Genomic DNA, 22,584 nt, shown 5'->3' on the forward strand with positions numbered 1-22,584 from the left:
AAAATGGGCAGAAGACCTGAATAGACATCTCTTCAGAGAGGACATGCAAATGGCCAATAGGCACATGAAAAGATGTTCAGCATTGCTAGTTATTAGAGAAATGCAAATCAAAACTACAATGAGATATAACCTCCTGCCTGTCAGAATGACTGTCGTCAAAAATTCCACAAACAACAAATGCTGGAGAAGGTGTGGAGAGAAGGGAATCTGTTGGTGGGAATGTAAATTGGTGCAGCCATTATGAAGAACAGTATGGAGGTTCCTTAAAAAACTAAAAATAGAGCTACCATATGACCCTGCAATCCCATCCCTGGACATATACCTAGAGAAAAACATGATTCAAAAAGATACATGCACCTCAGTGTTCACTGCAGCACTACTTAACAATAGCCAAGACATGGAAAGAACCTAAATCTCCATCAACAAAGAAATGGTTAAAGAAGATGTGGGGGTGTGTGGGGGTGTGTATATATAATGGAAGTATTAGTCAGCCATTAAGAATGAAATAATGCCATTTGCAGCAACATGGATGAACCTAGAGAGTGTTACATTGCCTGAAGTCAGACAGAGGAGGAGAAATATCATGTGACATCCTTTAAATGTGGAATCTAAAAAGAAATGATACAGATGAACTTAGAAAAAGAAAGAGACAGACTTAGAAAACAAACATCTACGTCTGTGTCTCTGTTTCTGTTTTGCAAATAAGTTCATCTATACCATTTTTCTAGTTTCCACATATTTGCACTAATACGTAATATTTTTCTCTTTTTGACTTCACTCTGCATGACATTCTCTAGGTCCATCCACATCTGTGTAAATGGTACAATTTTGTCCCTTTTTAGGGCCGAGTAATATTCCATTGTATGTATGTACTGTATCCTCTCTATCTCTTCCTCAGCTGATGGACATTTAGGTTGCTTCCATGGCCGGCTGTTGTAAACAGTGCTGCGGTGAACACTGGGGTGTGTACCTTTCTGAATTACGGTTTTCTCCAGGTGTATGCGTAGCCGTGAGATTGCTCGGTCATGTGATGGTTCTACAGTTAGTATTTTGAGGGATCTCCATGCTTTTCTCCATAGCAGTTCTATCAGTTTACATTCCCACCAACAGTGTAGCCGAGTTCCCTTTTCTTCATACATTTGTTGTTTGTAGAATTTTTGATGCTAGACATTCTGATGGGTATGAGGTGGTACCTTATTGTAGTCTTCATTTGCATTTTTCTCTTATAATTAGTGATGCTGTGCATCTTTTCGTGTTTGTTGGCCATCTGTATGTCTTCTTTAGGTCTTATGTCTATTTTTAAGTTGGGTGTTTCTTTGTTTATATTGAGCTGCATGAGCTCTGTGTATATTATGGAAGTTAATTCCCTGTCAGTTGCTTCCTTTGCAAACATTTCTCCCATTTTGACGGTTGTCTTTTTGTTTTGTTTATGGTTTCCTTTGCTGTGCAGAAGCTTTAAAGTTTCATTAGGTCCCTTTTGTTTATTTTTGTTTTTATTTTCATAGGGTTTGCTTTATGATATTCTGCTTTAAATTTTTACATTTACAATCATGCCTCAGATAACTGAACTATTTCTTTTCTCTTTTTTCCTTTCAAAACTTTTCTTCAAGAGTTTTGATAATTACAGTTATGCTTCCCTGGTGGCTTAGCAATAAAGAATCCACCTGCAATGCAGGAGAGGTGGGTTTGATCCCTGGGTTGGGAAGATCCCCTGGAGGAGGAAATGGCAACCCACTCTAGTATTCTTAACTGGAAAATCCCATGGACAGTTACCTGGTGGGCTACAGACCATGGAGTCACAAAGAGTCAGACACAGCTTAGCGACTAAGCACGCACATGCAGACTTTGGACTTATTAATTATTTAGTTTTCTGTTTTTTTAATGCATCTTTGCTTTTACCTTTATTTGTGTTCTCTGGTTACCTGAAATTCCCACCTCCCTGCTACCAGTGTTTTTTTGGTCCTGCAGTGCTTAAAGCTGGGACTCCCAAACCACCAGTAATGCACTGTTCAGGGGTCAGGGTCTTACAGTCTCTGCCTGTAGGGGGGAGGTGGAAATCGATGGTAGCCAGGGTTGAAGGTGCCGGTGTGGAGAAACAGTGGGCAAAAACTGCAGTCACCATCTAGAAAAAAACAGCCCCTAGTGGGTGGGGCAGGTATCTGCTCTGCCGAGTGGGATAGGCTCTGAGTCATGAGCATGAAGCTTTGGTGGTGGTGGTTCAGTCGCTCAGTCATGTCCAGCTCTTTATGACCCCACGGACTGCAGCATGTCAGGCTTCCCTGTCCTTCACTATCTCCTGGAGTTTGCTCAAACTCATGTCCACTGAGCTTTGGTGGGAGAGCCCAAGTATCTTTGTACATTTTGTTCAGGTGGGTTAAGTTTTCATGAAACAAGTCAAAATGTGTAATGAGTTCAAATTCATACTCACCATATGTATCTGCTTTTCCTTAATTTTGGTAATGGCTTATCTTAATTTTTTATTGCTATTTGGGGAGTTTATCTGTATCTGTTTCTTTAAGGAAATTTTTGAAAAGCTGTCAGAGGCTTGGGTCTGAGTAGCTAGCCAGGTGCTCCTTTGCACCTGGGATAAGAAATGGGCAATAGAAAGATGCTTGAGAGGTATTTAATCTCCTTTGCCAACAAAAATAATCTCAAAACCTGTGGCACTTTTTAATGTAACAGTAAACCTGTAAATTATAAATCAATGTGAAGTGTTTTATTAAAATTGAATTTGCAGGACCTCTATGGTTGTTGCTTCTATTTGCTACTGTTTCCCTCTCTTTGGTACCTCCCCCTGCCTACCCCTCCCCCAGCTGTGTCTGTAAATATTTTACATAATATTGTACATAATTTAGGTAATCTCTCCTTTTCCCTGATATGCTACGATTTGGATTTTCTTGTGTGGAAATCTAAATGAGAATGTCTCTGAAAAGCTTCTCACTAAACTCTGTCTGCTGTTACAATGTACTTGTGTTTTCACTGGTCTTTGTTAGGTACCCACAGTTTTGTTAGGTGAAGTTCAGAACAATGAATAGGCCTAAACCCTGCTTCTAAGGATCTTGTGATCACCATGGGATATTGGGAAGAAAGAAAGAGAGGGTTATGTTGGATTAAGTGGCGGAAATTGTCCACCTGAGTGGCATATCTTGAAGATTGGTCAGGTTATTCCATATGGCTGGAAGGAAATGAAAAGCTTATTTGCTTTTCTCATTCTCTCCCCCCGCCCCCACTCTCTATATTCTTATCGCTTTCCCAATATAAAATAAATGATGGGAGTTGATCCTGTTTATGGTATGTGGCTTAGGGCATGGAAACCTTCACCTTATTTTTTTTTCCTCCCTGAATTGAACATGAAATTCTGATACTACAGGGCAAAGGAGAGACCAGGGTTTATGAAGACTGCATATCTTGTGAATCTTAAGTAGACCTCTTCAATTATTAGAGGCTCAACTTTTTTTCACTTCTGTAGGCAAAGTATTGACAGGGGAAGGAGCGTGGTTTTGAGAGACAAGTCTTAGTTCAGTAGATGTAAAGTTTTGAAAAGAATGTTGAATAATGGCTTGAAAATGTATAAAATACAGTAATTCTATAATAAATGAAATAATTAATTTAGAAAATTTAGAAAATATTGGCAGTAGCCATGGTAATTTTTTTTTTTTTTAAACTTTCTGGCTGCCCCATGCAGTATGCTGGATCTTAGTTCCCCAACCAGAGATCGAACTCACACTCCTTGCATTGAACGTGCAGAGTCTTAACTACTGGACCACCAGGAAAGTCCCATCACAGTAGTGATTTTTAATTGCCGCCTTCTATAATGTTCACAGCAACCCTGTGATGGAAGTCTTGTTATCACTCCCAGTCTATATGTGAAGAAAAAGCTTAGGAGGATGACCGTTTTGATGTTTGTTTTTCTCATTTACCTCCCACATGTGTGTATGCATTTCTTTAGTAACATTTGGATCGTGCAGAGCAGGTTTTTATGACCTACTTATTCACCTAGTAAGACATTTTGAGAACCTTCCCCTTTCTTATCAAATCGTCTTTGAAAACAGATTTTAAGGTCGGTGTAATATTTAATCTCGTGAAATTTGTTTAACCCGGGGTTTCTTGACCTTGGCACTGTTGGCGTTTGGGGAGGGAAAATTTTTTGTTCTGGAAGATTGTCTCATCCATTGTAGAATGTTTAGCTTCGTCCCTGCCCTCTACCCACTAGATATCAATAACATTTCCTCCGCCAACTCAGTTGTGACAACAAAAATGTTTCCAGACATTGCCAAGTGAGTGAACCAGGAAACAACATTCCCTCCAGTTGAGAACCACTTATTTAACCATATGTATTTTAAGCTTTTAAATATAATGTATACCTATGAGTAGGCTCATTGAAATTTTCTATCTATATGAAAAAGTAGACTTACATCATCTAGAATACATTTATGAGCTCCTAATTTTAGCTACTTGTTTTTGATTAATATGTTTTAAGTAATAGCAGTATTGCTTGAAAGTAAAAAAACTTTAACAGCATTATTTGCATTCATATAAGAGTGTAATTGCTTGTCTGTCACCAGTCTGATGGAAAGGCATCATGGGAGCTTTGACCACAGTTGTTTTATTGTAGATGAATTCCATTATCTTCATGTCACTTTCTTAAAAAGTTTGGTCATTGAGGCAGCTATAATACCTTGTGTTATAAATGGAAACTAGAAGTTACTCTCTTGGCTTGTTTATGTAGTTTTCTTGATATGTTTTGACATTTTAGAAGGATATATGAAACCAGCTTTCCTACCAGACGGTCATCTTTTTGTGTAAATAAAATCATCCTTTTGTAATAGAGCTATAACCTATAATAGTTAATAGTTGCATTTGCCCTTTTAAGGAGGTGGCATTCAGTTGGGAAGGACACAAATACAAAATCAATAAAAATCCTTATTTCCTGATAAATTTCTAATCTTAGTTATTCTTTTTTTGTACAGTTTTTCTCATCATAAATCCCTTTTTGTGGAAAAGTTTAAGACTGATATGACATAGGTGGAGATGTGCTTTATTGGTGACATTACAGTTTCAAATAAATGTATATGCATGATAATATATATATTTCTTAACTCTCTATATTAATTGTTATTAATAAAGTTGATACAATTCCTGTTGTACAGACTTCTATTCCTTAAAAATTTGTTAGTTGTATTTTTTGAGACCTCAAATTATGTGTTTTGATTGACTTACAGTATAATTTCAATTATGGTAATTATAATTCTTGAGAAAATGTTCTAGAGGAGGAAAGCCTTTATACCTTCAGACCAATGGCTGATGATTGATTTGCTTTTTATTAACACTTGGTTTTTTTCCTGTGGAAGTTCAAGCTGCTCTTTTTTTTAGACAATGAGAATTTTGTTTTGTTTTTGAGGATGTTAGTGTTCCCTAATTTATCTAGCTTTAAAACATTGGATATTTATTAAAAGGAATTTGCCTCTGGTCAGATGTAGTTGATGACAAGAGGTCACCGCACCCATTCATCTTATTAAAATTCCTAGGGGTTCAGCTGAGGTCTTTCTCATTGGTGAGTCTAGCTGAGATGAAGGCATCTCCATAGAGTGAGATTGTAAATTGTCTAGGAACATTCCACTGGTGATACTTTTCACTGGCTTAACTTGGATTTTGTAAACATCTCATCTCACCCATCTTGTATATCACTATTGTTTTGTGGAAAAAGGAAAAAAAAAAAAAACAAAACAAGACAAAATTGTATTTTAACAAAGAACTGATAACCAGAAATAAAATTGAGTTCTAGATTCATAAAAACCATAGAAAATATAATGATCTTTCTGTTAACCGCTGAATTCATATGACACATTTTTTTTTTTAAAGTAAAATTCAGGTCTTCATTTAGACTGTCACATTGTACATAAACTGTACTGATGTGTGAAAGATGTGGTTAGAGTTAAAAACAGGATGAAAAATTGGTTATAAATGCCAAACAGTTTTTTCTTGTACAGAAAACTTTAATTATCAGGTGAAAAGTACGATATTCTTGTTGGTTATGTAATTCTAAGTTAAGTGATGGGATTTTCTCTATGTACATTTACCCTGTGGTGTTAGTAACAAATTGTTAAATAGTTTTTGAGGCAGAAATCTGTAATTACCTTAGTCTGTTGTCCCCAAAGCGACTTTTTCACTTTCGGTTCAAAACTAAGTAAAAATGACCATGATAAGAAATTTATTTTCAGATGTTTTAGAATCCTACAGGATGATCTAAAGGACTTGTCTTTAATTAAAAGTGTTATCCACTTAGTGAAAGTCCATGTTATTTGAGGAATTGATTCTTTTTAAAGAAAAGCTTCAGATTTTTCTTGTATGAGTAAATGTCACTCTGTTCATGTCTTCGCTTAACTGCAAGTCAGGACTTGTACTGTTCCTCTAGGTTGTCATAGAAACGAAGTTAACTGTCATCTCAACTCAGACTGTTGATGGTTTTATTTGTAGGCTTGCAAGATTATTAAAATTTAACAAAAATTATTGATTTGCTTTTTATTAACACTGGGTTGTTTTCTATGGAAGTTCAAATTGCATGAAAGTCTTTTTTTTCTGTTTAATTTTTTTTTTTACAGTGAAACTCTATATTAAATCTACCTGATTTTTAAAATGTTTTTTGTTTAAAATGTGATATATAGTCTGCAGCAGTAGAATAACCTCTGCGAATTGTGTTTTTGAATCACTTTCCATTTTCTTTGTTTACAGCAAGCAGAAAACACCTTAAAAAATTCACCTTTAGCCCGCTTTTAACTTAACATAAAAGATACCTGTCAGAAAAGCGTGAAATGCTACATCAAATGCCTAATATTGGAGTTTTCATTTTATTTATGGTTTTTGAAGCCTAGCACGAATGCTTCAGTGAGCTGTGCTGTGAAAGTATTTATTTTTGTATACTTATGTGAGAGAAATTATTTAGTTTCCACTTATGAATAAGACAGGCAAACCTTATTTACAGTAACTTTATCTAATGGTCCGTGGTTGAGTGCTTTTATGCAAAATAGTCCAGAGGCTAGAATTAACTTTTCACATTGGATGCACATTTGATGTCCAGACTTGAACAACATGTGGCATCTTATTATAAAGACTAACATTCAGGATTCAATTTGTATTTAACGCATTTACTTCAGAATGCACACATCATGCCTTGGCTACATTTAGTGTTAACTTTGTAATGATTTCTCTTTCTCGCTTGTATTAGACATATAAGTAGAAATGTTTATTTGTTGCTTTTTGTAATTTTTCTATTTCTAGATTTTTTAAAGACTGGGTTAATTAGCTATTTGATATTTTAACAACAGATCCTTTTTGGACATGCGACAGTTCATTGGGTTGAGGCGATTATTGTTAGCACGTTTTTAAAGAAGGGTAGGGCTTATTTTAAGGACCTATGCACATGCTACTTCCTTCTGTGGCTGTTAGTTCTTGGAGTTATTCTTAAAAAGTTAGTAGGTAGACCATCTCTGGTTTTACCACCCTTTTACTAAATCAACAACTAATAACTTGTGTATACTTGGAGAAGAAAATTTAAGACAGTTCATCAGTAGATATGGAATATTGATTTTTTTATTAAACTAGGTTTATTGCTCTTAAAATTTTATTACTCCTCTTGTAGCTAGTCTGCATGATGCCCCCCGGTGATTCTCGCCTCTTATTGTTCCTGCCTTTATGTCCTCCCCTCCCATTGAATCATGGCCGGTCTGTATGATCAACATCCAGGAGTACTGTAGAAGCGACAGCGTGTGACCGCTGAAGTTCGGTCGTATATAACATTAGGGTTTCCACTGTGTGTTATCTTGCACCACTCACTCTGGGGGAAGTCTCCTTTGCCATATCCAAGGACATTGATGCAGCCCTTTGGAGAAGTCCAGGAGACCAGCGACTGAAGCCGCCTGTCAACACCCAGCGCCAACTTGCTACCCATTTGAGTGAGCCATCTGAGAAATCATTACTCTAACCCCAGTCAAGTCTCCAGATGCCCAACTCACACCTTGCCTGCATCCCCAGAAGAGATCTTGAATCTCAGGCACCCAATGAAGCCACTTGTGTATTGTTTACCCACCGGAACTCCATTAAATAGCACATATTTATTGTTGTTTTAGGGCTTCCCAAGTGGCTCAGTGGTATAGAATCCACCTGCCAGTGCAGGAGACAGAGGTTTGATCCCTGGGTCAGGAAGATCCCCTGGAGAAGGAAACGGTAACCCACTCTAGTATTCTTGCCTAGGAAAGCCCATGGACAGAGGAGCCTGGCAGACCTACAGTCTGTGGGATCACAAAAGAGTCAGACCATGACTTAGTGACTAAACAGCAGCAGTATTGTATTAAGTCAGTAAATGTTGGAATAATATCCATCTATCTATAACCAATGTACCTGCTAAATAAATATATTTTACGCATTTCCTGTTGATCACAGTTTATAGCTTTTTGTAGGCATAAAAATCTTGGAGGTGTCTATTGTGATTTGTAGTGTAATTTTCATAGGCGTTTGGGGTAGTATATTAAATGAGGCATTGATGTTAGAGCATTCATAACTGAATTTGAATTTTAGCTTTGCTTTCTATCCACTGTGTATCTTAATGAAATTACCTAAAATTTCTGATCATCAGTTTTTACTGAAAAATCTGTAAAATGGGATAATGATACTTAACTCACCATAATCTTTTTTTTTTTTTTAAAGTAAGGATGAAATGAGATATCTAGTGTTAAGTCTATAGCATAATGGTTGATATATCTCATCCTTTCAGTTTATCCAGAAACGAGCTCCTTTCCATGTGAAGTAGGTCTTTGCCCCAGGGATAAAGATTTCTGTAGCCATCTAAGTTCATGGTCTCTGTGTGATTGTTGACCAGTATTATAATCTTTAAGAAGTCCAGTACTTAACAGTCTACAAGTCATTTTTCTTTTATGTAACTTCCTTTTTACTGTGATGTGCCTAGGTGTGATTTTCTTCATACTTATGTTGCTTCAGTTTGCAAAGCTTCTTGATCTTGTGGGTTGATGTCTTATGAGTTTTGGAAAACTCTCAGTTGCTTCCTCTGTAAGTATTCTTCCTGTCCCTCCTCCCTCCCATTTTTCTGTTTTCCTTATTCTCCTGGGACTATATTGAAAAATGTTAGACCCTTTTCACTGTGTCCCACATATTGCACATGATTTTTTGTATTTTCCATCCATTTTCCTTCCCTGAGCTTCTCTTTGGATATCTTTTGACCTGTTTTCCATTACTAATCCTGTCCTCTGCTTTGCTACTCTTCTGTTGAACTATAATATTGAGTTCTTAATTTCAGGTATATTTTTCAGTTCTAAAATTATTTGATTATTTATTTTTTTTTTTACAGATTGCAGTTTTATGTTGAAATCTCTTTATCTATTTCATTCATCTTTTAAAAAAAATATACTTTATAATAATTAAAGTAATTATATTAAGGTCCTTTTCTGCTAACTCCAGTAATCTAGGTCATCCATGGATCTGTGTTTTCGTTTTGTTTAACACACTTTTTTTCTCCTTGATGTTTAGTTATTTGGTCCTGTCTTGTGGCACACCTGGTAGTTTTTGTTAATTGAATTCTTAGTACTGTGAGTGAAGAATTGTTGAAGCCCAACAGTATTCTTTCTATAAGGAGCCACCCTTTCCCTTACTGGACAGATAGGTTGGGGGTTGTGTACCTTACTCCAGTCAGGGAATGAATTGAGGCAAAGCTCGACAGAAGTTTTGGGCAGCTATCTGTGTTTGTGTCCTGGGGACCAGGAGTCCCAAATGAGAGGCTTTGGTATTCACCAGGACCTCATCTAATTTTCTTCCTAATATGTCAAGGCAGCATATTTGCATTTTTGAGGCTTTCTGTTTAGCCTTTTTTATCTCCTACCTTATGTGGTTTTGGAAATTAGCAGGTGTTTTTTGGGGAAAAGTGGCTTGTGTAACAAATTCCCTTCTTTGCCTCTCTCTTCTACCGGGTATTACCCCATCAGGCCTCCAGTCCCCACAAGTACCAGAAAGTGAAAGTGTTAGTCACTCAGTCCTACTGGATTCTTTACAATCCCATGGACTCTTTTCAACCCCATGGACTGCAGCCTGCCAGGCCCTTCTATCCATGGAATTCTGAAGGCAAGAATACTGGAGTGGGATCTTCCTGACCCAGGGCTTGAACCTAGGTCTCCTGCATTGCAGGCAGATGCTTTACTCTCTGAGGCATCAAGAAAGCCCACAAGGTTGCTGTTTTCCACACTCTCAAGCGTGGCCATCTTTCTAGGCAGAGAATCTCAGCCTCCTGTTGATAAGTGCCTCCAGGAAGAAATGACTGTAGAATGCCAGCTGGCCTCTCCGTGGTTTCTCCACCACCTTGGAATCATACTTCTAGTTCAGACTGCCTCAGCAGCCCTTTAATTGATGCCTTAGACTGATATTGCTCTATATTTCATTAAACATTCCAAGGTATTCTGGTTGGGATCATTAATGTACCAACTACCCAAATGTTAGCTGGAAGGTGAGGACCACACAATTATTTTTGAAGGAAGTGATGAGTGAACTGTTTTTGTGGACCACTCTTCTGGCCAGTTTTATTCTACCACAGTTGTCACTATGTGCATGTTTCCTTCTCATTGTATATTGATGCAGTAAAATAAATATTTTTCTGAATCATTGTCTTAATTTTTATAACTAATCTTGATTTATTAATTCCTGGCCTTTATAGACAGTCTAGATTCCAAACTTTGTAACTCTGAAGATTAAGGATGTCTTATGATGCTATATCGACAGTGAAATTGAACATCTAAAGTTAGTAATAACATATATAAAAGATTAAGAACATTTTAATGCATAAGTAGGTTTATTCAGATGATAGTCAGCAGTGTATATTCTAACATAAACTAGTAATATCCATTCATGATTTCTCAGTTATTTAAAATTAGTATTAAAATATTTTTATCTGAAGAGTAAGTATGTACTTTGCTTTATATAAAATTTCTGATTTTCTTTCATTTTAATTTTTATAATTTTTCTAAATAAAATCGGATATTCTCAAATCTGACAAAAATGCTTGCAATCTTGAAATACAGAATTTGTGTCTTTTGGAAGTTTTTTGTATTCCTGTCTCATTGCTGTGTTTTATGTCCATGAGGGCACATTGACAAGTATTTGGCCTATGCACCTTTTATTGGCTTTTGTCCGAATAGTGGGACAGACGGTTTTGTATTTTCTCAATACGCTAAAGTTGATTACTGTCAACAGAAGGTATATGTAGTCCTCTTTCCAGCTTTCAGATTTATTCTGCCTTTGAAGTTGTAGCAGTTGATAGGCCAGTTGGAAAAATGAAACATGGAAATCTTAACCCTTAGCTCTAGTTGTGGTTGTTGACAGTCATTGAGGGAACCACCTCTGGTTCCACCTTACAACATGTGTTTTGAGTCTTTGACTCTTTCAGATATGTCCTTGAGGGCTGTCATCTCTGTTTTCCATGCAGGAAGAAGAGAGTGAAGAGGAGCCCAAACTGAAGTACGAAAGGCTCTCCAATGGGGTAACTGAAATCCTTCAGAAGGATGCTGCTAGCTGCATGACGGTCCATGACAAAGTAAGGTGGCCTGTGGAGGATGCTTCTGTAACTCGTTTCTGTTATATGTTTGCTGATGCTTTGAGGTCTGATGCTTTGGGTGGTGGTTTTTTACAGTAATTGTCTCCCTGCCACTCTTCCTCTCTTCTTTCTCACCAGTGAAAAACTCAAACAACAACCAGAGATATTATATCAACGTATTTGTACACACACACACCACTTATGGCCACAGTGTATCAAATAGAAGAAGATGATGGTTGTGAAAGATCTGGAGCAAGTGATTCTCAGTAACTCTGGCACTTAATTCCTCAGATCTTACGTAGTAGAGTAGGAAATTGTTAAGATGAGAACTATTCTGGAGCTCATTGCTTTTGTAAGAGTAGATTGGAGGCGTTAGGAATCAATAGAAAGGGCCCAAATTAGTTTTTATGTATTATATGAATGAATAAATATATTCCACATCTCAGTCTTCATTATAGAAAAACCCCCCACCAACTTTTTGAGTCCAGACTAAGTACTATACAGGATCCTTATCCCATTATAGACCAAAACAATCCAGGACATAATTGGAATATTAGAAGCAAGGCATTCTGATCATTGCTCCCTTTTCCCCATGAGCCCTATGAGTGAGCCTTGGTACCTCCACTGAAGGCAGGCACCTGGCTCTGATCCATCTCTTGGCTTTATCCCCTTGTTACTAGCAGTATTGCCTCATCTATCTCCTTGCCTCTACCCAGTTCCCCTTTATTACAGATTTCATGCTGTTATAAATAGATCCTGCTTTCAGCATGCCAACAGGACCTGTGTTTTCTCTATTGTTTTTCCAGAACACTTTCCTTCAGCCCTGTTTCATCTCTCTACCCTTAAGGCCACATTCTGGAGGCTTTATGTCCATCCCTGGAACTTGAAGATATTTTGGGCAACACTCTTAATCTTTTTGTCCTTCAGGCTTTTGTGTTTGTCTTCTCACTAACCCTGTTTTGTGACTTGATGGAGCCCTGATCTCTAATCCATTCTTTTTCTTTTCTGTCTCTGTCAAGTGGTCAGCCATTCTAACTTAAGTTTACCAGCAGATTCAATTCTCTAATGGCCCTGCTCTCAAGGATGCCCCACAACACCTGCCTCAACCCCACGGCCCGAGCTAAACTCAGCTTAGTCAGTGCCTTAACAACACGGTCACCTGCCATGTGCTGGTACACCTTCTGTGCGAGGTGTGCATGTCACTTAACGGGCTGATATTTGTTTGTCCTTCATCAGCTCCTTCATCCCCAATCTGCCTTTTCAGCCACCATCCCTACACTCTCAGATGATGATGTCATTTCTATTTCATTAAGAAAATGGAAACTATCAAGCATGATCAGCCTCAATTTCTGACTGTTTGTCCAGCTCATCCTTCCCCCTCCTGCTTATGGTCCTTGTTGGCCACATCTGTCATTCACTTCATTTCATTCCTTCTCTCCTAGTGATCCATGCTGTATCATGGAACAGACATAACTCTAGCCCCACGTAACCACTGATCTACTTTCTGATTCTGTAAATGAGCCCTTTTTTGATATTTCATGCTTTTGTTGTTGTATAGTCACTGAGTCATGTAAGACTTTTTGTAACCCCATGGACTGTAGCACGCCAGACTCTTCTGTCCTTCACTGTCTCCCAGAGTTTGCTCAAATTCACATCCACTGAGTCAGTGATGCTCTCTGACCATCTCATCCTCTGCCACCCCCTTCTCCTTTTGTCTTCAGTCTTTCCCAGCATCAGGATCTTTTTCCAATGAGTCTGCTCTTCACATCAGATGGCCAAAGTATTGGAGCTTCAGATTCAGCATCCCAGTCCTTCCAGTGAAGGACTTTCAGTGAAGAGTATTCACTATACAGTGAAGAATATTCAGGGGTGATTTCCTTTAGTATTGACTGGTTTGATCTCCTTGTTGTCCAAAGGACTCTCAAGAGTCTACTTCAGCACCACAGTTCAAAAGCATCAACTCTTGGGAGCTGGTAGCTCAGTCAATAAAGAATCTACCTGCACTGCAGGAGATCTGAGTTTGATCCCTGCTCGAGAAGATCCTGTGGGGAAGGAAATGGCAACCAACTCCAGTATTCTTGGCCTGGAAAATTCCATGGACGGAGGAGCCTGGTGGGCTACAGTCCATGGATTTGCAAGAGTTGGACACGAATTAGTGATTAAGCCACGTCCTTTATGGTCCAACTCTCACATCCATACATGACTACTGGCAAAACCATAACTTTGATTATACAGACCTTTTTCATCAAAGTGATGTCTTTGCTTTTTAATATGCTATCTAGGTTTGTCATAACTTTTCTTCAAAAGAGCAAGTGTCTTAATTTCATGGCTGTAGTCACTGTCTGCAGTTATTTTGGAGCCTAGGAAAGAAAATATGTCACCACTTCCACTTTTCCCCTTCTGTTTGCCATGAAGTGATGGGACTGGATGCTGTGATCTTAGATTTTTGAATGTTGTTTTTTTTTTTTTTTTAAAGGACAGTTATTTATTTATTTTCATTTATTTTTATTAGTTGGAGACTAATTACTTTACAATATTGTGGTGGTTTTTGTCATACATTGACTTGAATTAGCCATGGATTTACACGTATTCCCCATCCCGATCCCCCCTCCCACCTCCCTCTCCACCCGATTCCTCTGGGTCTTCCCAGTGCACCAGGCCCGAGCACTTGTCTCATGCATCCAACCTGGGCTGGTGATCTGTTTCACCCTAGATAATATACATGTTTCGATGCTGTCCTCTCGAAACATCCCACCCTCGCCTTCTCCCACAGAGCCCATGTTGAGTTTTAAGCCTGCTTTTCAATCTGCTGTTTCACCCTCATCAAGAGGCTCCTTAGTTCCTCTTCATTTTTCTGCCATTAGAGTGGTATCATATGCATATCTGAGGTTACTGATATTTCTCCCAGCAATCTTGATTGCAGCTTGTGATTCACTCAGCCTGGCATTTCGCATGGTGTACCCTGCATATGAGTTAAATAAGCAGGGTGACAATATAGAACCTTGAAGTACTCCTTTTTGAGTTTGGAACCAGTCCATTGTTCCATGTCTGATTCTAACTGTTGCTTCTTGACCCACATAGAGGTTTCTCAGGCAGGTATGATGGTCTGGTATTCCCATCTCTTGAAGAATTTTCCAAAATTTGTTGTGATCCACACAAGGGCTGGGGGGCTCATCTTCCATTGTCCTATCTTTTTGCTTTTTCATGCTGTTCCTGGGGTTCTTGCGGCAAGAACACTGGGGTGGGTTGCGATTTCCTCCTCCAGTGGACCACGCTTTGTCAGAATTCTTCCCTATGACCCATCCATCTTCTGTGGCCCTGCACAGTGTGGCTCATAGCTTCATTAAGTTACACAAGTCCCGTCACCATGATAAGGCTGTGATCCATGAAGTGGGGATCAGTTCAGGTGAGTTCAGTCACTCAGTCGTGTCTAATTCTTTGCGACCTCATGGACTGCAGCACGCCAGGCTTCCCTGTCCATCACCAACTCCTGGACCTTGCTCAGACTCAACCTTCATCGAGTCAGTGATGCCATCCAACCATCTCATCCTCAGTCGTCCCCTTCTCCTTCTGCCTTCAGTCTTGCCCAGCATCAGGGTCTTTTCCAGTGAGTCAGCTCTTCACATCAGGTGGCCAAAGTATTGGAGTTTCAGCTTCAACATCAGTCCTTCCAGTGAATATTCAGGACTGATTTCCTTTAGGATTGACTGGTTGGATCTCCTTTCAGTCCAAGGGACCCACAAGATTCTTCTCCAACACCACAATTCAAAAGCATCAATTCTTTGGTGCTCAGCTTTCTTTATGGTCCAACTCTCACATCCATACATGATTACTGGAAAAGCCAAAGCTTTGACTAGATGGACCTTTGTCAGCAAGGTAATGTCTCTGCTTTTTAATACAGTGTTAAGGTTTGTCATAGCTTTTTTCCAAGAAGCCAGTGCCTTTTAATTTAATGGCTACAGTCACCATCTGCAGTGATTTTGGAGCCTAAGAAAATAAAGTCTGTCACTGTTTCTATTGTTTACCCATCTATTTCCCATGGATTGATGAGACAATATGCCATGGTCTTTGTATTTTGAATGCTGAGTTTCAAGCCAGCTTTTTCACTCTCCTCTTTCACTTTCACTTTCATCAAGGCTCTTTAGTTCCTCTTCACTTTCTGCCATTAGGGTGGTATCATCTGCATATCTTAGGTTATTGATATCTCTCCCTGCAGTCTTGAATTCATCTTGTGCTTCATCCAACCCAGCATTTTGCATGATGTACTCTGCATATAAGTTAAATAAACAGGGTGACAGTATACAGCCTTGACATACTCCTTTCCCAATTTGGAACCAGTCCCTTATTCCAAGTCTGGATTCTAACTGTTGTTTCTTAGTTCAGTTTAGTCGCTCAGTCGTGTCCTACTCTTTGCAACCCCATGGACTGCAGCACACCAGGCCTCCCTGTCCATCACCAACTCCCAGAGCTTGGACATCAAACTCATGTCCATTGAGTCGGTGATGCCATCCAGCCATCTCATCCTCTGTCATCCCCTTCTCCTCCTGCCTTAAATCTTCCCCAGCATCAGGGTCTTTTCAGATGAGTCAGCTCTTCGCATCAGGTGACCAAAGTATTGGAGTTTCAGCTTCAACATCAGTCCTTCCAATGAACACCCAGGACTGATCTCCTTTAGGATGGACTGGTTGGATCTCCTTGCAGTCCAAGGGACTCTCAAGAGTCTTCTCCAACACCACAGTTCAAAAGCATCAATTCTTCAACGCTCAGCTCTCTTTATAGTCCAGTTCTCCCATGGCTGGACTGGAAAAACCATAGCTTTGACTAGACAGACCTTTGTTGGCAAATGACATCTCTGCTTTTTAATATCCTGTCTAGGTTGGTCGTAACTTTCCTTCCAAGGAGTAAGCATCTTTAAATTTCGTGGCTGCAGTCACCATCTGCAGTGATTTTGGAGCCCACAAAAATAAAGTCTGTCACTGTTTCCACTCCCAAGATTTGGTCCATTGGTCACTTGTTTTCTGAATATTTACTTTTCTTGATTTAGTTTCATGATTTAGGGTCAGCCACTTCCACCCTGACCCTCCCTAGATTAGTGTGCTTGTTTATTTACACACCTCTTACACACCTGTACCTTCAATTCTAATTTTACGTGTCACTTACCATGTCCATAGTGAACTCTTTTTTTTTTTCTCTTCCTTCCCTTGCATTTGTTCTTTTGTTTTCCCTGCCCCATTTGGTGGCAGCACCTAAGGCAAAACTGACTCTCCCTTTCCACCCAGTCATTCCCTAAGTCCTGGTGATTTTCTCACCACCCCTGCCCTAGCTGAGGTCTTCATCTTCTCCTCCCTACACTCGTGAACCTCCTATTTATTATTATTTTTTAATTTGCTTTTAGCTCTTTTTTCACCTAGTTGCCAGAATGCTCTGTGGAAAATATCGATTCTGCAACTCAGGTCTGATTTTCCTCTTCTGCTAAAGTCTGAGCTCCTTCTTCATGTGTTTAGGGCCCTCTGAGATCTTGCCTCCTTGTGTAATTGGCCCGATGTCTGAACTTTTCTGCCACAGGTGTAGTGTTCTGGCAGCCACCACGGGCTCTTCTTACAACATCTCTTCTGTCTGGATTCTAGTCCAAAGTCACCTGCTTGAATCCACACCCATCCTGAGCCAAGGACCTTTTAGTTCAGGCATTCGTCATTTTTCCCATGAACTAATGAAAGTGCCAGGAAACAATCTGTTTTCCTTCAAATTTGATTTCATCCTAATCCATTTATAACATTTTCTACTGAAATAATCTTCCAGGAATTCAGATCTGATTGTCTATTCCTCCATCCTGGAATTCTGTATTGGCTTCCTCATATCTTCATGATTTGGACACCTTGCTTACCCACCCCCCCCCCCCCCCACCAACTTTGCTACCTTTCATCCTTCCATAATTATTCAGAAGCCTTCTTTTTTTTTTTTTTACTTTATTAAAATACTGAGTTTATTTCACATGTATATTTTTGTCTCCCCACCATTTCCATCTGTCTGACCACCACTACTACTATTCCTATCATAACATTCCATACATACTTAAAACCAAGCAAAGGGTGGAGTTCCATCTTTAAAAACTAAACAGGCATTTTGGACAACACATTCTTGGCAATGGAACGTGGACATTTATCGGACACTGCAGGGAAAGTTCTCACTCTGCATTATAAAAAGGACAGCCAGATATCAACTGTTACAGAAATGAAATAATATGGAAAAATTTGAACATTTTAAAAATTTTAACATTTAAAAATTTTTAAGTTTAACTGTTTAAACTATTTTCTTAAAGAGACTTCCTCCACTGCCAGAGATCTTGAATAGCCTCCTGGTTAGTCAGTCATCTGGAAACAATTCTTCACATAATTGATAAGCTTGGCTTCCACTTTGGGAAGGGAACCACCTTTTTCTATACTTGCTCGCATTTTTGCTTTAATGTCTTCTGCAGAGCTGGGTGCTTTCGGTGTTTTAGGAGTTTTTTCCTGTTTTTTGAAGGATTCTTGACCTTTTGATCTTGGTGTTGATGATTTTGAGTCTTTTCCATTTTGGTTTGATTTTTGTGCATTTTTGGCTGGAGTATCTCGTACAGATTTCCTTACTGGAGCTTTTTCTTCAACTTCCTCATCAAAATCGTCATCATCATCATCGTCATCTTCATCATCCTCATCATCATCATCATCGTCATCTTCATCATCATCATCGTCATCTTCATCGGCAGCAAGCTTTACTTTTTTCTGGGAAGCCTTGCTACCACTTCCAGGGGCAGAACGCTTTCCAGATATACTTAGGAATTTCACATCCTCCTCCTCCTCCTCTTCTTCTGACTCTGCATCTTCCTCCACATCTACTAAGTGCTGTCCTCTATATGCACAGGCCCTGAACCACACTTCAACCGTAAGACCACAGGTGGTGTAATTTCAAAGCCCCCGAGAGAAACCTTTGGCTGGACAGACATTTTCAAAGTTGCCAGTGTTACTTTAATTGGACTGCCTTCATAATTCATCGCCTCTGCTTCAACAATGTGTAACTCATCCTTTGCTCCAGCCCCTAAACTGACCGTTCTTAAAGATACCTGGTGCTCATTTTCATCATTATCCAGCTTGAAGTGATAATCTCTGTCAGCCTTTAGTTCACAACCAAAAAGATAGTTCTGGGGCCTCAAGGGGCTCATGTCCATGTCCACTGAATCCTCCATGGGTTGGTGGCATGCACTTATGTGGGAGAGAAGCTGGACGGAATTAAACGACTACTATTCGAATGAGCAGCCACGCAGGACGGAATCACACCAGGGACAGAAGCCTTCTATTAACCAGCCTTGTCAGTCTCATTACCTGCCTCTTCCCCCGGATGCTTCTACCACATAAAACTACTTGTAATTTTTCACCTGGTCTTGCTTTTTCTGTGACCACTTGCCTTTGTGCAAACTGTATCCTTGCTGCCTCAAATGGTCTTTACCATAGGCCTTCCCTCTCTGCCTTGGTGTCTGCTGTCTAGCTTCTCCTTCAGAGTTGACCCTTGAACAGCATGGATTTGGACTGGTTCAGGTGCACTTATACACAGATATTTTTTTCCAAATAGTAAATACTGAAGTACTACACAGTCCCTGGTTGGTTGAATCTGAGGTTGTGGAACCCCTGATCTGAAGGAATCGTGGATCTGCAGGACCAACTGTAAGTTATATGCAGATTCTCAACTGCAGGAAGGGTTGGTGCCCCTACACCTGCTCCCCTCTACCACTGTTTAAAGACCAACTATATGCTGTTGAAAAAAATCTGTGTATAAGTGGATACTCCGTGTTCATACCTGTGTTGTTCAAGAGTCAGTTGTACTTGCATTTTAAGGATACTCTTTGGATTTAATTTTAATTAATCTTTTATGTCTGTCTGTTATTGTACAACTTCATCCTTTTAAGTCATACTTGCTTATTGTCTAAGCATATTGTAGGTGTTTTGTGTATGTATGCTGAATAAACCACAAAGTGGATGAAAAGGAGAACAAAGTTCCTCTCCAGAGATCAAATTTTGTTAACACCATACTTATTCCAACTTGCCAAGGAGCCTGACAGTGGGAACTGTAATCAGACTAAGTTTGAGAATATGCACCCTATTGTTTTTTTAATATGGACCGTTCTTTGAAGTGTTTATTGAATTTGTTGCTGCTAAGCTGCTAAGTCACTTCAGTTGTGTCCGACTCTGTGCAACCCCATAGATGGCAGCCCACCAGGCTCCCCCATCCCTGGGATTCTCCAGGCGAGAGTATGGGAGTGGGTTGCCATTGCTGTTTGTTACAGTACTGCTTTTGTTTTAGTTTCAGTTTTTGACCCCAAGGCATGTGGGATCTTAACTCCCTGGCCAGGGATCAAACCTACCCTCCAGCATTGAAAGGTTCAGTCTTAACTACTAGACCACTAGGCAAGTCCTGAGTACATGCACTCTTGATCTGAGGCCCATGTCTCTATTTACCAGGTATCTGATCCAGTTGAGGATGGTTGAGCTCTTAATTCCTATTCTAGTTCTGCTGTTCATTGTCTCTGGGGAAGTCACATCAACTCTCAGAACTCATTTCCTCATGTGTAATTGTAGGGACTCCCTGCTCTAGTGCTTGGAATACCGTGAAGCACCAGGGGAAACATAGATATTATTATACAGCTGACCACATTTGAAACGTGCTGCTTCTTGTTTCTTTTGTAGTGTCCAAAAGACTGCTTATTACTTCTTCCACTTGTTTACTTAACAAAAAGTCTAATTATTCAGTGAAAGCAGTTATGTTAGCGGATGCTTCAGAAGGATTGGGTGCCCAAATGCTAGTTTATGAATCAGGTTTCTGTGTTTAAATCCGAAAGGAGCTAATTAAGTTTATTTTTTGCCCATGCTGGATTTTAAGTTCTCTTAGGTTAAAAGGAAAAAAAAAATTTGGTAGTTACAGAAGTGCAAAGCTTTTCATGTCTGAAAGGAGAATCATATTTAAAAGATTTATATTGTTTGTGATTTGTGGCCAATTATGCATTTTTTAACCTGTATTTCAAATAGTCAAAACCACTAGCAAATGAAAGTATGACTCATTAATAGCTGTTGATGTTTAAATTTTTAAAGAACTATACAATTGCCATATCAAATTTGATTGTTTTACGAGCCCATAGTTATTTCTTTCTAAAAGAAGGCAACAATAGTTTGTCTCATCCAAAGGATGAAATGTTTTTCTAAGCAAAAAGTAGCTTGTCATAAAAACGGGTCCATTTTTCCTCCAGAGATCTGCTAAAGTAATTACAGTTTTAGGTTGAAACTTTAATGTTAAAATAATTATTTTATATTTCCTATCTTAAACATTAAACAAAAGAAATTAGTGATTTTGAAAAAAAAAGAAGGGGGAAGGAATTCCTATTTGGATAAAGTACTCTGCATGGAACCTTTAAATTTTGATAAAATATAATTGGAAGTTCAAGAATGGCCTTCAAAGGGCTATCAGAGAGTGACCCAGCATTAAAGTATTTTAAGGACCCAAGCCCCTTAGTTTTCAGCAAACTATCAATAAATACAGTATTTATGAGGAGAGTCAACACCATCAAGCACTTGGGTGTAGTGTGCTTTAAAACCCGTTCTTGGGCCACAGATGCCTCAGAATGAAGTATTGTCTGTTTGTAGCTAGTATTATGTGGTGTTTTTCTCTTCAGATATTGTCGGAGTGTCACTACAGAGAAAAAATCCCACTCCTCTGAGTCCTCTATTTCTGATTAGAATGTTCTTTTGCTTGGGAGGAAACAGCCCTGTTTAGTTTAAATATTCAGGCTCCTCTCCCTGCAGAGTTAGCTCTTTCCCCTTCTCTTTCCAGGGCCCCGGCATCCTGTTTTCACCAGGCCTGCTGTCTGCCCTGGATGAGTAATCGGCCTGGCACCTGGTGCATTCAGGCAGGCCTGTGCAGCGGAATCGTCACACCTAGTTATGTCTGCTCACCTGATGTTTTATTAACCAGTATTGATTTTTTACCCGGGGGACTTTTTTTTTTCTTTCTGAAAAAAGGCAACCTTGCAGGAGTGAAAGGCATTGCAGGGGCTGAATTTCTAATGAACCCCTTCTTTCCCTTTTGGTGACTCTTTAATGTGGCTTCATATTTTAAGCACCTGATCTGAAATTTCATTTTCAGCAATTCCATTTCAAGAAATCCTTTTAAATCTTGACTTTCTGTAAGGTTATTTTTTCAAAATGGTGCTGCTTGACTGAAACGCTCAGTAGTGCCTGTAAATCTGAGCATTTTGTTCTAGGTTGCGATGAGGCAGGCTCACATGCAATGAAATACAGAGACTTTGGAACTCTTTGAGGACTGCTTAGAGAAATAAAAGGCAAGAGGAATCTCATGTCTTATTTCAGGTAGTTCTAAAGTTTCTTCTCGTTTCTTTAGGGTTAGTTCAAAGAATGAAGTAGCCGTGGGAGTTATGAACTAGTGTTTTGTGTCATACCATGAATATGTAGCTCAGCAGTTATTTGTGTGACAGAAAAGGATTTTTTTCTTTTTTGCATTCGAAAATGAACATTGACAATATCATTTACTTTTAGTGAGGTGTTCTCATGATGATAGTGTAAGTACATCAGAGTTTTTGCATCTCTCAATGTGGCATGGATTTTCCTTTCTACAAAAGAAGACTTTGTTGTGTGTGTGCATGTCTGTGTGTGTGTGTTGAACTTAAATGATAGCACAGATTTACACATTTGCCATAAATGAAGGGTAGTTTCTTAATCATTCTCTTCAAACGCTGAGTTCAACCATAGGTTGATCGTGCTTTCACAAATACCCTTTAATTTGCTGCCTCAGTCCATCAGGCATTGTATACAGACTGCATGCACACCATTAGTTGTCAGCAGATGGGGGTCCTCATGAGTCATTCTGACAGCTAGCTAGCTTGCGCGATCACAATAAAGTAGGCCCTGTTCTGCGATTTCCTTGAAGCTGGAAACAAGCCTTCTCGAAGGAAT

General features: G+C 39.2%; 1 protein-coding gene and 1 pseudogene across 2 annotated transcripts in view; one reads left to right on the top strand and one right to left on the bottom strand.

Annotated features, from left to right (window-relative positions):
- VPS41 (VPS41 subunit of HOPS complex) overlaps nt 1-22,584 on the top strand; it is a 409,984-nt gene that overhangs the window by 25,751 nt on the left and 361,649 nt on the right. For both annotated transcript variants that reach the window (XM_043463545.1, XM_043463546.1), the window contains exon 3: nt 11,483-11,590. In XM_043463545.1, coding sequence (XP_043319480.1) covers nt 11,483-11,590 — 108 coding nt within the window. The remainder of the gene's footprint in view (nt 1-11,482; nt 11,591-22,584) is intronic.
- LOC122438563 lies at nt 17,904-18,827 on the bottom strand (annotated as a pseudogene).

The sequence above is a fragment of the Cervus canadensis genome, chromosome 3 (assembly GCF_019320065.1).
Source record: "Cervus canadensis isolate Bull #8, Minnesota chromosome 3, ASM1932006v1, whole genome shotgun sequence".
NCBI classification, from domain to species: domain Eukaryota; kingdom Metazoa; phylum Chordata; class Mammalia; order Artiodactyla; family Cervidae; genus Cervus; species Cervus canadensis.